General features: G+C 40.5%; 1 protein-coding gene across 4 annotated transcripts in view; it reads left to right on the top strand.

Annotated features, from left to right (window-relative positions):
• LOC106823749 (protocadherin alpha-C2) overlaps positions 1-16,154 on the top strand; it is a 190,143-nt gene that overhangs the window by 16,377 nt on the left and 157,612 nt on the right. The window contains exon 1 of one of the 4 annotated variants that reach the window (XM_044780640.2): positions 7,581-10,545. The exons of 2 other annotated variants lie outside the window; for them this stretch is intronic. In XM_044780640.2, coding sequence (XP_044636575.2) covers positions 8,134-10,545 — 2,412 coding nt within the window. In that variant the 5' untranslated portion in view covers positions 7,581-8,133. Of the gene's footprint in view, positions 1-7,580; positions 10,546-16,154 lie in introns of those variants that run through there. One more of the 4 variants, XM_070518106.1, reaches the window with a different exon arrangement.

The raw sequence follows: 16,154 nt of genomic DNA, 5'->3' as shown, positions 1-16,154 counted from the left end.
CAAAATCCTTGGTTTTAAGGCACAATAGAGAGTTCACTGAGAAAAGAGCCCAGTCTCAATTTTGTTTATTTAAAAAATCTTAACATTTAAAAAATCACATTGTGGGTGGCCAGGTGGTATGACTTTTTCAGCATACAAGTGGAGAGTACTTTAACCCGGTCTTTATGTTAGCGGGTTGCTCAGTCATGCTTCCAGTATCAGTATCTCTGGGCTAATGTATGCAGGCCTCCCACTGTGCAGAGACTGACCACCTTGCTCTGACACCACACTCTCTGCCTGGGATAACATTTTCCATGACTGTGGGCTCACTCAATTTCATCTGGCCACATCCATATTCCTAATGATGATGGGGTTTTTCCAAAAGGTGGGGACTGGTGTTGGATGACCACATTTTCATTGGAAACTCCTGTGTTGGGTAATTAAAACACTAAATTTGACAAGTAAATGTTACACTTGGAAAGGAAATTAAAGAAAAAATTTTTTAACCAAAGGAAGATGTTTGGGATGAATTGTCTAAAACTGTCTTCTACTATTTGGTTCTTAGTTACTTTCTGTTTTCTTTCCCAAATGTACGTGGATGTTGATGAATCCTAGAAATAACTTCCACTAAGTGATCTTAGCTTTAGCCACTGCACAGATAGGCAGAATATCAATTTCCATCTGGGATCTTCTTTTAAAGGAATTGAGGAATTTAGTGGAGAAATCTTCAACTCCATTTAAGGATAGTCTGTTCCTGAAGGAAGGATTGATAAGCCTCAAAATGCAGAGATTATATATTTCCTGGGAGTCAAAAAAGTTCATCTGAGGCTGTATAGAGAAAAACAAATGGCTTGAACAAATGAGAAAGAAGCTCTTTCTTGGGAGGAGTCATTCCAACTGGAGTATCATAGCTATCACCACCTTCTTGAGACTTGTGTGCACAAAGTATGAATGGTCAGGTGGAATCTGTCTTACTGGAAGTCTAGCCACTATGTTTCTACTATAGGTAAATTATAAGCTTTTAAAACAATATCCAGGTGTGCCCATATCTCCAGGAGTCACAATCTATTGCTGTATAAGTTCTTATTGGTTTCTTATTCCTTATTTACATTTATCTTAATTAAGTTGCCTAAGGAGATGTCTAAGAGAGAGTAGATATTATTCATTGATGCCTTATCCACACATTGGCTCAATCTTCTAAACTCATATTTCCTTTAGTATTACCTTTATCTTGTAATAATCATTATGGAGTCTACTCTGTTATAAATTCCCTGTGACATTTCATTTTGCAGTTAGTATACTTTTAAATGTCATGAAGTATATAGAATTACATAAGTTGTCAAAGGCATCTCATTAATATGAAGTCCATGATGTTTTAAAATTTTAATTTTGTCTCTCACTTTAAAATTAGCTACTGCTTTTCAAGATTCATCAAAGCACTAACTGGCATATTGATATATTTAATTATTCCCTAAATCCATGCTTTTCCAAAACAATCTTAAATGTTTACTTGCTTCATCATGAACTGGTACAATAGAATCAATTAGAAATTATGTAAGTTTGACATTAACAAATATCATTAATGTAACACCTCATATTACTTGATTGTTAATTTAAAATATTCACTTACTTATTCATTAAAACATTAATTGACAATTTATTTTATTCTAAATATGAATGATAAAATATGAGTAAGTTACAATCCTGGCTTGCATTCAATGAGTACATGGGAAAAAAACTGATATTAAATCTTTTCTCCTAATACTTAAATCATGTTTGATTTCACTTAAAAAGGGTCTGACTATAAGCAAAATATTGGACGTTCTCTTCCCGCTCTAAATTCAACTTCTCCCCATGAGTTTTCTCTGCTCAACTTCCAAATTCTCAGAGCACTCATGCCTCTCATTGACTTCACAGAGATCTTTAGGATATTTCATTGCCTCATCTTACATACGTCGAGTAGTGAATCACGTTCCAAAGTTATTTTTCTCTCTTTACTCATTGTTTAAGTCATGAATTCTTTCAAGTAATAGCTTTTTAAGAAACCGGAATCCAGAAATTCATCCATGGTGGAGATCATTAAAAACACAATTATTTTATATTGTGAACATTTTAGCATATCCAGGTAAATTGAAACACATAAATGATGTGCAAATTTTTTAAACGAATATACTCTTATTTGGTGTGATGTGAATGTACTAACTACCCAAATCACACAATATTTTCATGTAGCAAAAAACAAAGTTACAAAAGAACTGCACTGTAAAAGACTGACTCCTGGCATCTTTACATAGATAAACTTCAGACAGATAACAAGGATATAGTCATCGGATAAAAGATACAAGATTGGTTTATATACATTCTATAAATTAATAAGCATAAGTGAACATATTTTGTAAATGAACGATTGCCATAATAATATAGAAGTAAATTGTATATATATGAATATATACACACACACATTTTCAATCTCTTGATGTTTTGATGGTCACAAATATCAAGGGTATGATTTTTGTATGAAATGTGGACTCTGAGGCCAAGTGGTTAAATTTACGAGTCTTGAATCAGATTGAGATCCCACCCAACACGACCGGTTAATATTCTTTTAAGTTACTTAACCTATATGTGTTTCCACTTCTTTGTCCGTAAAAAGGAAATCATCTTAATACCTACCTCAGAAGGTTGTTGTGAAAATTTAATGGGATAAGCCCATTAAAACAAATAGAACAGTGCTTGTCACATGGGAAATATTTCTAATAGATGTCCGCTACTGTTAAAACAGTAATCACTGTTTTGCTATATTTTACTGTGTCATGGATTGGCATAAGTGAAAGTGATAAGTTAGTATAAAAATTCTAAGGATATATTTTGGTAAAATATAAAGATTTTGAGGAGTCCTTGAAGGAATTACATTGAAAATAGAAATTTGGGGAAAGTTCAAACGAAGTAAAAGGAAAAGAAGATAATCACATTTAATACTTACACATTTAGCCACATGATGTCGCTGTCCACCACAAGGTCTTTCACGACAAAAGAAATACAGCGTGCGTTACGTACTCAGACACTCCATTTCCTCACCATCTATGAAATACAGCCATAGTATGGTTATTTAAGAAATGAAGAACAAGGAGCTCAAATTATTTTTTTAATTTTGGATCCATGCAAGAGGGACCCAATATTTGGAAAAGGCTTGCAATGGTGTTTTCCCGGAGAGAAGGTCCCGGAGTTCGCCGACTACTGCTTTCGCTTCTGCTCCTCGCGGTATGGGAGGCCAGTAGCGGCCAGGTCCACTACTCGGTCCCCGAGGAGGCCAAACACGGCACCTTCGTGGGCCGCATCGCCCAGGACCTGGGGCTGGAGCTGGCGGAGCTGGTGCCGCGCCTGTTCCGGGTGGCGTCCAAAGGCCGCGGGGACCTTCTGGAGGTAAATCTGCAGAATGGCATTTTGTTTGTGAATTCTCGGATCGACCGCGAGGAGCTGTGCGGGCGGAGCTTGGAGTGCAGCATCCACCTGGAGGTGATCGTGGACCGGCCGCTGCAGGTTTTCCATGTGGAGGTGGAGGTGAGGGACATTAACGACAACCAGCCGGTTTTCCCAATGTCAGTAAAAAATTTGTTTATTTACGAATCCCGGCCGCCTGGCTCTCGGATTCCGCTAGAGGGCGCAACAGATGCAGATATCGGAGTAAATTCACTGTTGACCTATACTCTTAACTCCAATGACTATTTTACCTTGGATGTTAAAAGAAATGATGAGGAAATTAAATCCCTTGGGCTCGTGTTGAAAAAACCTTTAAATCGAGAGGACACTCCTGAGCATCAGTTAATAATAACGGCAGTTGATGGTGGGAAACCAGAGCTCACTGGTACTACTCAAGTGAAGATCACCATTCTGGATGTAAACGACAACGCCCCAGAGTTTGAGAGGACGGTCTATAAAGTCAAGTTATTCGAAAATGCACCAAACGGCACCCTAGCAGTGATTGTTAACGCCTCTGATTTGGATGAAGGAATAAATAAGGACATCGTATATTCTTTCAATACAGACATGTCGGCAGATATTCTGTCGAAATTCCACTTAGACCCAGTTAATGGATACATCAGTGTAAAGGGTAACATAGATTTTGAGGAAACTAAGTTATATGAAATCCAAGTAGAAGCGAGAGATAAAGGAATTCCCCCGATGGCAGATCACTGCACGGTTCTAGTAGAAATTTTGGACGCCAATGATAATATTCCTGAGTTGGTTATCAAATCACTATCGTTACCCGTACTTGAAGACGCTCCACTTGGCACAGTCATTGCCCTGATCAGCGTGTCCGACCGAGACTCTGGTGCGAACGGGCAGGTCATTTGTACCCTGACTCCTCATGCCCCCTTCAAGCTGGTGTCCACTTTCAAGAATTACTATTCGCTGGTGCTGGACAGCGCCTTGGACCACGAGAGCATGACGAACTATGAGGTGGTGGTGACAGCGCGAGACGGGGGCTCGCCTTCTCTGTCGGCCACAGCCAGGGTGTCCGTGGAGGTGGCCGATGTGAACGACAACGCACCGGCGTTCGCGCAGCCCGAGTACACGGTGTTCGTGAAGGAGAACAACCCGCCTGGCAGCCACATCTTCACGGTGTCTGCGCGGGACGCGGACGCGCAGGAGAACGCGCGGGTGTCCTACTCGCTGGTGGAGCGGCGCGTGGGCGAGCGTGCGCTGTCGAGCTACGTGTCGGTGCACGCGGAGAGCGGCAAGGTGTACGCGCTGCAGCCGCTGGACCACGAGGAGCTGGAGCTGCTGCAGTTCCAGGTGAGCGCGCGCGACGCGGGCGTGCCGCCTCTGGGCAGCAACGTGACGCTGCAGGTGTTCGTGCTGGACGAGAACGACAACGCGCCCGCGCTGCTGCCGCCTGGGGCGGGCGGCGGGGCCGGCGCGGTGAGCGAGCTGGTGTCGCGGTCGGTGGGCGCCGGCCACGTGGTGGCGAAGGTGCGCGCGGTGGACCCGGACTCTGGCTACAACGCGTGGCTGTCTTTCGAGCTGCAGCCGGCGGCGGGTGGCGGGCGCAGCCCGTTCCGCGTGGGCCTGTACACGGGCGAGATCAGCACGACCCGCGCCCTGGATGAGGCGGACGCGCCGCGGCAGCGTCTGCTGGTGCTGGTGAAGGACCACGGCGAGCCTGCGCTGACGGCCACGGCCACCGTGCTGCTGTCGCTGGTGGAGAGCGGTCAGGCACCGAAGGCCTCGTCAGAGGCATCGGCGGGCACCGCGAGCGCAGAGACAGCGCTGGTGGATGTCAACGTGTATCTGATCATCGCCATCTGCGCGGTGTCCAGCCTGTTGGTGCTGACGCTGCTGCTGTACGTGGCGCTGCGGTGCTCGGCGCCGCCCACCGAGGGCGTGTTCGGGCCCGGGAAGCCCACGTTGGTGTGCTCCAGCGCGGTGGAGAGCTGGTCCTACTCGAAGCAGAGGAGGCAGAAGGTGTGCTCTGGGGAGGGGCCACCGAAGGCGGACCTCATGGCCTTTAGCCCAAGCCTTCCACCGGGTCCGGTTAACGGGCATATAGAAGAACAGCTGGATGTGGATGTTGATTTTTCTTCAAAAGTGAGTCATTTTTTTTATCCTTTCAAAAATGTATGTTTTATTCCTCAATGTTTCTACTCCTTTGGAAACATTGTAACCGTTCATTATGGTTTTGGTAATTAGAGTTTTCCAGGTACTGGTTTTGTGGTTAAAATGTTTGAATTTCTTGTGAATGTTTTTGAACCAAATCAGCAATACGTAGTGAGAACCACACTGTGGCTTTGTTTTTTGTTAGTAGGTGCAGTAGTGGGATTATTTCACTGCTAAAAGTCTGTATAGAAACTAGATATGTTTTCCTGGATGAGTTGCATTATTTAGAATATTTAACTCCAACCATGGTGTACTACTCCCTGCAAATGCTTCAATAGCTTTTGCGACTTTTCTTTTGGAATTCCTGTTAGATATTAGTTCAAACGTTACTGGCCCATTTTATGAGTTCCTCCTAAGTGCTCACCATTCCCTTTTCATTATGATTTTATATCTTCAGTTTCAAATATTGGTTTACTAAACCTATTATATCTTATGGAGCCTTTTCTACTCACTTATTCATTTATCTGGAGTCTCAGTTCTTCCTTTCTATTTTAACTGATTCATTTCAGTCCTTATGCTCACATTTGGTGATACTGTGTATTGTGACTAGTTTCCCAGTTGGGTAAAAACAAAACAGAATAAGAATTTTTTTGCTTCTAGAATTGCATCTTTGTTCATCTTCAGTTTCTCACTACTTATATTAGTAAGCATTAAAAAAATCGATGGGGTGGGTGGCCAGCCCGTGGCCGCGTGGTTAAGTTTGCGCACTCTGCTTTGACAGCCCAGGGTTTCGCTGGTTCAATCCTGGACAGACATGGCACCACTCGTTAGGCCACACTGAGGTGGCATCCCACATGCCACAACTGGAAGGACTCACAACCAGGAATACACAACTATGTACCAGTGGGCTTTGGGGAGAAAAGGAAAAAATAAAATCTTTAAAAAAAATCATTAGGAAGTGAAATTTTAACACTCCCTTTAGTACATCATTTAGAAAATATTCTTTTTGAAAGGACATTATTAATCTTGTTTTTTTTTTTAAGATTGGCACCTGAGCTAACATCTGTTGCCAATCTTTTTACTTTCTTTTCTTTTTCTTCTTCCCAAAGGCCCCCGGACATAGTTGTGTATTCTAGTTGTAAGTCCTTCTGGTTCTGGCATGTGGGACGCCGCCTCAGCATGGCCTGATGAGTAGTGCCAGGTCCACACCCAGGATCTGAACTGGCAAACCCTGGGCTGCCAAAGCGGAGCGCATGAACTTAACCACTTGGCCACAGGGTGGCCCCCTAATCTTGTTAAGAATTATTATTTTCCATCTGAACAATTTGTTGAGAATAATACTGTATATCTAATTAAAAAATATTCTACTAGCAAAACTTTATTAATCATTAAACTCTTTAACATAAAGTGTTAAGGATGTTAATGTCCAAAAACCTCAGTGAGTTACTGTCATTACTGGTGACCTTCCTCTACATACCAACCTATGTATAAATGTGTGTCATGTTGTAAGTACAAACCTCAAAATCCTGGTGCCAAATAAAATTGAAGTGAGATTATTTTTCAGTCATTCCTCTATTTGGTATTTGATCATTTCCTCTAACAAATAGTTGGACTCCCATTCAAGTTTCCTTGCCACTGGAAACCAAAGCTGAGACATTTTAGGGACTGGAAAACAGGCAAGTATTTCTAAACCAGAAGAGACAAAATGAGAATACTAATCTTGCTCGTGGAAGGTGAATGGGTTCCAGTGAATAAAATTATTTGAAATGCTTTTCCACACAAGTGGAACACTATGCTGTATTATACTAATGGAATAAATAGTATCCTGTAACATCCTACTTCCTTGTTAAATCTTCCTCGAACCTTCAGCCCTTAGATGATTCAAGGAAGACTTTCAATTAAATGCTGATGGTCTTTGCTTCCTTTTTTGAACATTTGCAAAATGCCCTTTCAATGGCTTGTTCTTGGAATCAGAGGTTCTCTAGGGATAGGTTCTCTGAGGTCTTCAACAGCAGGAATATGTAATCCAAAGATGAAGAGTGTGTTATCATTGATAACAACCTTCCCACATTCTTGGGAACACACAAAAAATCTGTCATGAATTTTCCTAACCAACACTTTACAACTGTATATTTACAAAGTGTGTGTTAACTACAGTTGGGTCTCTGTAAATACTTAACACCTGTATATAAAAAGGATTTCCACTGAAGTAAAAGCTGCCTCTGTAGTGGAACTAAGGATCGTACTCAGTCAATCAGTGGTACAAAATGTGGTTCTATTCCCCAACGGTGGTACAAGTTTGCAGAATGGCTGAAAGAATAAATAAGACGCAGCAGTTTAATGGATTTCCAGAATCGATACTTACGTTGTGGAACCACATGATGTCGCTCTCTACCATAAAACTGATCTGGTAGAGAAGGAGAGAAAAACTAACTCCCTTCTAGTTCTTTTGTAAAGAAGCAGCATCCACCATCCAGATGCAGAAAAATGGAGGATGCAGAGGCCCTGGATTGAACGATCAGAAGATATCGCTTGATTTTGGAAGAAGATCCCTTAATGAGAACAAAGCACTGCAGGCTTGAGATGGAGTTTTCCTGGCGAAGTGGGCAGGAATCCCGGCGCCTGCTGCTCTCACTTCTGTTCCTCGCAGCCTGGGAGGCTGGGAACGGGCAGGTCCGTTACTCGGTCGCGGAGGAGGCCAAACACGGCACCTTCGTGGGCCGCATCGCCCAGGACCTGGGGCTGGAGCTGGCGGAGCTGGTGCCGCGCCTGTTCCGGGTGGCGTCCAAAGGCCGCGGGGACCTTCTGGAGGTAAATCTGCAGAATGGCATTTTGTTTGTGAATTCTCGGATCGACCGCGAGGAGCTGTGCGGGCGGAGCCCGGAGTGCAGCATCCACCTGGAGGTGATCGTGGACCGGCCGCTGCAGGTTTTCCATGTGGAGGTGGAGGTGAAGGACATTAACGACAACCCGCCTGTTTTCCCTGGAACACAAAAGAATCTGTTTATGGCGGAATCCAGGCCGCTTGACTCTCGGTTTCCACTAGAGGGCGCCTCCGATGCAGATACTGGGGAGAATGCTCTGCTGACTTACAGACTGAGCCCCAATGAGTATTTCTCGCTGGAAAAAACATCTGATCACGAGCAGGTAAAACGTCTTGGGCTAGTATTAAAGAAACATTTAGACAGGGAAGAAGCTCCGGAGATATTTTTAGTGCTCACGGCCACTGATGGCGGCAAACCTGAGCTGACTGGCACCGTTCAGTTACTCGTCAAAGTGCTGGACGCCAATGACAACGCTCCATCTTTCGACAGAACACTCTATGCGGTGAAATTACCAGAAAATGTTCCTAATGGAATGTTGGTAATTAAACTTAACGCCTCAGACTTAGATCAAGGCTCAAATGGGGACATTATTTATTCATTCTCAGCTGATATTTTACCTAATGTAAAATCGAAGTTCCACATAGATCCAATTACTGGAGAAATTATGGTAAAGGGATATATCGATTTTGAAGAAAGCAAATCCTATGAAATTCTTGTAGAGGGCATTGATAAGGGACAGCCCCCACTTTCTGGCCATTGTACAGTTATGGTGGAAGTTGAAGACACCAACGATAATGTCCCAGCAATGGAATTCAAGTCCCTGTCACTCCCAATCAGAGAAGACGCTCCACTGGGCACTGTCATCGCCCTGATAAGCGTGTCCGACCGTGACTCCGGTGCCAATGGGCAGGTGACCTGCACCCTCACCCCTCAGGTCCCCTTCAAGCTGGTGTCCACTTTCAAGAATTACTATTCGCTGGTGCTGGACAGTGCTCTGGACCGCGAGTGCGTGGCGAACTATGAGGTGGTGGTGACAGCGTGGGACGGGGGCTCGCCTTCACTGTCGGCCACAGCCAGCGTGTCCGTGGAGGTGGCCGATGTGAACGACAACGCGCCTTCGTTCGCGCAGCCCGAGTACACGGTGTTCGTGAAGGAGAATAACCCGCCGGGCAGCCACATCTTCACCGTGACTGCGCGGGACTCGGACGCGCAGGAGAACGCGCGGGTGTCCTACTCGCTGGTGGAGCGGCGCGTGGGCGAGCGTGCGCTGTCGAGCTACGTGTCGGTGCACGCGGAGAGCGGCAAGGTGTACGCGCTGCAGCCGCTGGACCACGAGGAGCTGGAGCTGCTGCAGTTCCAGGTGAGCGCGCGCGACGCGGGCGTGCCGCCTCTGGGCAGCAACGTGACGCTGCAGGTGTTCGTGCTGGACGAGAACGACAACGCGCCCGCGCTGCTGCCGCCTGGGGCGGGCGGCGGGGCCGGCGCGGTGAGCGAGCTGGTGTCGCGGTCGGTGGGCGCCGGCCACGTCGTGGCGAAGGTGCGCGCGGTGGACGCGGACTCTGGCTACAACGCGTGGCTGTCTTTCGAGCTGCAGCCGGCGGCGGGTGGCGGGCGCAGCCCGTTCCGCGTGGGCCTGTACACGGGCGAGATCAGCACGACTCGCGCCCTGGACGAGGCGGACGCGCCGCGTCAACGTCTGCTGGTGCTGGTGAAGGATCACGGCGAGCCGGCGCTGACGGCCACGACCACCGTGCTGCTGTCTCTGGTGGAGAGCGGCCAGGCGCCAAAGGCCTCGTTGCGGGCTTTGGCAGGAGCCTCGAGCGCAGAGACAGCGCTGGTTGATGTCAACGTGTACCTGATCATTGCCATCTGCGCGGTGTCCAGCCTGTTGGTGCTCACGCTGCTGCTGTACACGGCGCTGCGGTGCTCGGCACCGCCCACAGAGAGCGTGTGTGCGACGGGGAAGCCCAGGCTGGTGTGCTCCAGCGCGGTGGGGAGCTGGTCGTATTCGCAGCAAAGGCGGCACAAGGTGTGTTCTGGAGAGGGGCCACCCAAGACGGACCTCATGGCCTTCAGTCCCAGTATACCTGACCCCAGAGACAGAGAGGATCAGCACCCAGCAACTGGGGATTCTCTTACAAAGGTTAGTTTATAAATATCCTTTATTTAATCTGAACTAGTAATCTGGAGTTTCATTTTCTTCTATCAATTTGTTCTTAACTTTTAAAAAACCTCTCAGAATTAACTTTTTGACCAAATTTCTTTACTTCTTACATACCCATTTTAATTAGAATAGTTTGGAATTTATAGGTCACCAAAGCAATGTATATTGTTTTGTTTTTAATCTTCATTGTCAATGCCTATTTTTATGACTATTATAAATTTTGTGCTTTCTGTCTCCACCTATTTATTTCAGTTGTAATCAACTTTTTAGAGAGAATTTGCGTGTTATTCTCCCTTAATACATTGAAAAGCACACAGATGGAATAACATAGGTCAATCAATCATTTGAAAGTGAAAACTTCCGTTACCTCCATTCGAGAAGCCACTCAAATGCACCTCCGAAATCACTTTCCCTTTTTTCTCCCCCAAATGTAACCACAGTTTTAACTTTATAACTGTGGTTAATTTTGACCTGTTCCCTGAACTTTTTCTAAATGGAATTACACAAAGTTGTTATGTGTGTGCATGTATTTGTGTGTTCCTCATAATTATCATTCATCATTCTATGGAATCATCCATATTGCCATATGTTGTTGGAGTTCATTTATTTTTTTCTCCGGTAGTTTACTGTCTGAATATAACATGAGTTATTCATTCCACTGTTGTGGATTTGCATTGCTTCTCTTTATGTCTGTTTCAAATAATGCTGCTATAAATATATTTGTAAATTTTTCAGTGACCATGTACACGCTTTTTTCTTTTATTTAACTGGGATCGAGATTAGTTGAACATAGAACATGCACATATCTTCATCTTTAATACATAATGCCAAACAATTTCTCCAAGTGCTTCTACTTGTTTACACTCATGATAGCAGCATATGAGAGTTCCTATTGCTCTACATCATCTCCAAAGCTTGACATTGTCCGGTTATTTATTTAGTTGCCATTTTGTTGGGTGTGTTTAGTATTCCCATATTATGTTGCCTAATTTATAAATGAGATTGAGCATCTTTCTGTATTATTATTGGCCATTTTTACGTACTATTTTGTGCAATAGCTATTCAAGTTTTCTGCCTATTTTTCTATTGCTTTTTGAAAATTTCTTATATTCTGGACATAACCTCTTTCTTGATTTTGCACTCTTCTACTCTGGGCTTGTCTTTTCACTCTTTTTTCTTTTGGTGAATAGAAATTTTTAATTTTAGTTAACTTCAATTTATCAATCTTTTCCTTTTGATTCTACGTCATGAAGATAATTGCTTGTGGTACCTTTCATTTTATTGTTCACGTTAGATATACAATCCATTTGGAATTTTTTTGTCTTTGTTGTGACAGGAATCAAGATTAAATTTTCCCCAAAGACAGTCAACTGAACCAAGACCATTTCTTAAAAATGGGTTCCACATATTTTCACAAAACAACTATCCATTATATAGGTGTGGCCTTTTTTTGTTGTTCTAATCTATTTGACTTGTTTTTTTATTTTTGCATCAATGCCATTTTGCCTTTTTCATTTCCACCTTATGTATATAAATTCCATAAAAACAACTTGGTAAGGTTTTGATTTGGATTGCACTGAGACTATTGAGAAACATAAAGCAAGTTGACATCTTTACAATAACGAGTCATTCAATTCATGAGCATGGTCTATTTCTAAATAATCTGTAATGCTTCTTAATATTTTATAATTTTCTGTATAGACATCCTATACATATTTCATTAGATTTATTCTTAGGTATTTGCCATTTGTGGTCATTGTGTAGATTGGTTTTAATTTGAAAAAATTTCTGTTTAATAATGGTACATATGAATATATGCTGTATTTTTGTATTGACGTGTTATCCAGCTAACTTGCTAAAATCACTTGCTCTAATAATTTATCTACAGGTGCTTTGTAGTTTTTGATATAGACAATCAGGCTGTCATCAAACAATGACAGCTGTATTTTTTCCTTTCCAGTTCTTATACCTTTTATATCTTTTGTGTGTCTTATGGCATTGAGTAGGACCTTTAGTACTATGTTAAGTAGATATGGCAATAGTCGGCATCCTTGTCTCATTTATAAAGTCAAAAGTAAAGTTTTAAATAATTTATTCTTAATTATGTTTGCTTTAGTTTTTTTCGAAGCTTAAAAATTCCCTTCTATTCCTCCTTCTTTTTTGTCTTCATCTGGATTAGTATATTTTAATTATTTCATCTTATTTTTCTATTATCTTTTAGTTGTAAATTTTTACTAATTTCTTATTGATTTCTGGGATTTTATAACAGGTATCATTTACTTGTTAAACTATAAATTAAATTAATACTTTTACCACTTCCAGACAATGCTAGAACCTTGAATAATAAATCCATTTACCTGGTCCCACTTTTTTTTAGTGTTATGCCTTTCAGTTATACATATATTGTAGGTACAGAATACATTATTATCATTGTTTTGTACATTACTTTGTTTTTGTTTCTTTCTGGGATGATTTTTCTTCTGAAGAATTCTTTAGTATTTCTTTTAGTGGTAGTAGAGAATTCTCTAACTTTTTACATACCAGAAATATGCTTAATTCATCATCACTTTTGAAAAATAGTTTTGCTGAGTATCAGATTCTGGGTTGGAAGTTATTTTTTTCCCAGCAGTTTCAAGATGACCTTCCATAGTCTTCTTTTGAGAAGATGGCTGTCAACTTTATTCTTTAGGTACTGTGACTTTTTTCCTTTCCTCCAGCTGCTTTTATGGGTTTTTTTCCCAATAGCTTTATTATATGCTCAGTTTTAGTTTTTTAAAATTTTATCTTGCTTACAGCTTTTAAAGCTTCTTGAATATGTGGCTTGATGTCTTTCATCAGTATAGGAAACATTTCAGCATTCTGCCTTCAAATATTGCTTCTGCCTCATGTTTTTCTCCTCTCCTCTTCTGTAACTCAAGCAATATGTGTGTGAAATCTTTTCACCATATCTCTTATATATTCTATGCCCCTCTCTGTTTTTTTTAAAAAAATAATTTTTGGTCTCTTTATTATATGCTGGATATTTTAATCTGACCAACCTTCTACCTCAGAAATTTTCTCTTCTTCTTGGTTCAATCTACTATTAAAATCATCAGTTGAACCTAAACTTCAATTATGACATTTTTAAGCTTTAGAATTGTAATTTTACTTTTAAAAATATACTACAGTTTTCTGGTGAAATTCTTTATCATGATTTATTTCAATGCATTAATCACAATTTGTTTGTGATTTGTTGGATCAGTGTAATAACTGGATCATCTGCATGTCTTTTTTTATTGTTCATTTTTTCATGACCTTCTTGCTTGGTAAGCCTGATAGTTTTGTATTGAGTTCTGCATATTGTGCATGAGAAGTTGTACTTGTTCTAAATGTAGTTATATTCCCCCAGAGATGAATAAGGAACTTATGAATATCTGACAGATATGGATTTAGGGCATGTATGGAAAAGCTTGAATTGAAATAAATATTTTATCTCTTTTCCTTTTTTATCTACCACAATATCTGTCATTACAAATCTTCTGAAAATTTTATTTTTATCTCTCCTACTCGCTCACTAGTTCTATTTTGTACTCTCATAAAGTAAAGTTAGTAGAATAAGGATTTTGTACTTTATTTTAAAAACTTCTTTCTTTCTCTCCATCAGTGAATCATAAGAACTAAGCTTATTGAAGTTTATTACTCTTTAATTACCCTGTTTTCTTCTTTTTTATCCTGGACACTGGTTAATGCTGTAAGAATCTTGCACCTCACCAAGTTTCCACTCACTTGAGTCAGGCTTTTAAAACTGGACATGACCTAAGAGATCATCATTTCTCTCAATTTAATGATAAATAAACTGCAGCTCAGAGACATAAATAGGTTGCTTGAGGCAATGTGGATATTAATGTGAATACATAGCATAGAAACAAAAGTTCTTGAATTTACTTTCATTGTCCCTTTCCAATATTAAATGAGCTCATTTGGCAATGGGATTGTGAGTAAAAACTATATTTAATTTAATTTACTTATTCTCTCATAGGTACTTTAACATTACTGTCAATTTTTTTTTCTGGAATGGATATAAAATATAAATATTTTAGCACAATATTTTATAGGGAAATTAGACCATCTTAAAAGTAATGTACCATATGCACACAATGTACTTTCATAGGATAAATTATTTTACATACACAATTAAATTTTTTTGGTCAAATTTGGTGCATAAATTGTTTCTAAATCTTTAAAAGATTGCTTCAACTTCACCTGTTATTTCTCAGCAGTGTGTTAGACCTATATAATTTTCTACAGATAGGAGAGAAATGTAGATTATTAAAATTTTATTCTGGATTTTTGTAGGAAATGAAGGGCATCTAGACTCCAACGCAAAATTAAATTTTTGTAGTGTAGTATCTTCCTGAATGCTTGCCAGTAAAATTAAGCAGAGATACCCCAAAACACTATCTGGTTTCCTTAACCCAAGTTCATTGCCAAAGAAGGAGTTTTATTTCTGCAGTGGGGCTTAAATATAACTGAAATTTCTAGAGAAACTAGCCCGTGAAAAGATCAGTCAATAAAGAAATCTATATTAGTTGATTGAAAAAATGGTTTGGAAAAACATTTAAAGAATTTTCTCTCCCTATAGAGTCATCTATGGAATTAAGGCTAGAGAATCTATAATTGAGACTCTCTAGTTGAGAAAGTAAGCTCCAGGAACAAAAAACAGTTGAACATTGAAAGACAAATGCAGGTGATAATTCAAAGATTCCATGTAACGTAAAGGAATGAAGACTGGCCAAATGTTAAGAGTCTTGTTTGCTCCTGAAATGGCTACATATTTACATGAAAGAAATTACAAACTTAAAGGAGCACGTGACACTGTTGACAGTATTTCCTCCATTGAGCACATTTTAAAATATTTAAATATATACTGAAAATATTCTGTAAATTACTATGCATACATTGTTAATATCCCACTGTCAGTTTGGCTGTTAAATACTTAATGTTTACTTTTTTCAAAGGTATATTTATTTATAGTACAGTTTTGTAGTTTCACATCAATCATAGTTCTTTAATAGAAGGTGAATCAACATTAACTGATGGTATTTTTAACACATTTATTATCATTTTCTTGTTTTTTTACCATAATACTTTAAAATTATCATTATCAGTAACTATTAGGTAAGTAGTCTTGAAAATTGATTAATGTTTAAATTCTTTAGTGTTTGGATGATCTGAATGCTGAGAGGAAAGTCATGATAGCAGAGATAGTAAGAATCTTTCAAAAACTAAAGGGAATGATAAATATACTGTTAAAGATTGTATCAGAAACAAATCCAGTAACATAATCCTATTTCTTTACATTACTACTTTAATTTCAGTGGGCTTTGTGTTTTCTAGCAATTTCTTACTTCTTTTCAAGCTACTCTTTATATTACCACTTTTCCACATTTGTTTTATACATTGACACAAAAATAATTCTTCGGGTCTGACATATGACATACCAAAGTTAAGAAGATATTGTTGGGGTTTATGCCTTACATGTTAAAGTGTCAAGTAGAAGAGTTATTGATCTCCTGGATGCTCAGGTAAGGAAGATTTTGTAACATTTA

Source organism: Equus asinus, chromosome 9 (genome assembly GCF_041296235.1).
Source record: "Equus asinus isolate D_3611 breed Donkey chromosome 9, EquAss-T2T_v2, whole genome shotgun sequence".
NCBI lineage: Eukaryota > Metazoa > Chordata > Mammalia > Perissodactyla > Equidae > Equus > Equus asinus.
This window is presented reverse-complemented; position numbering and strand designations above follow the sequence as displayed.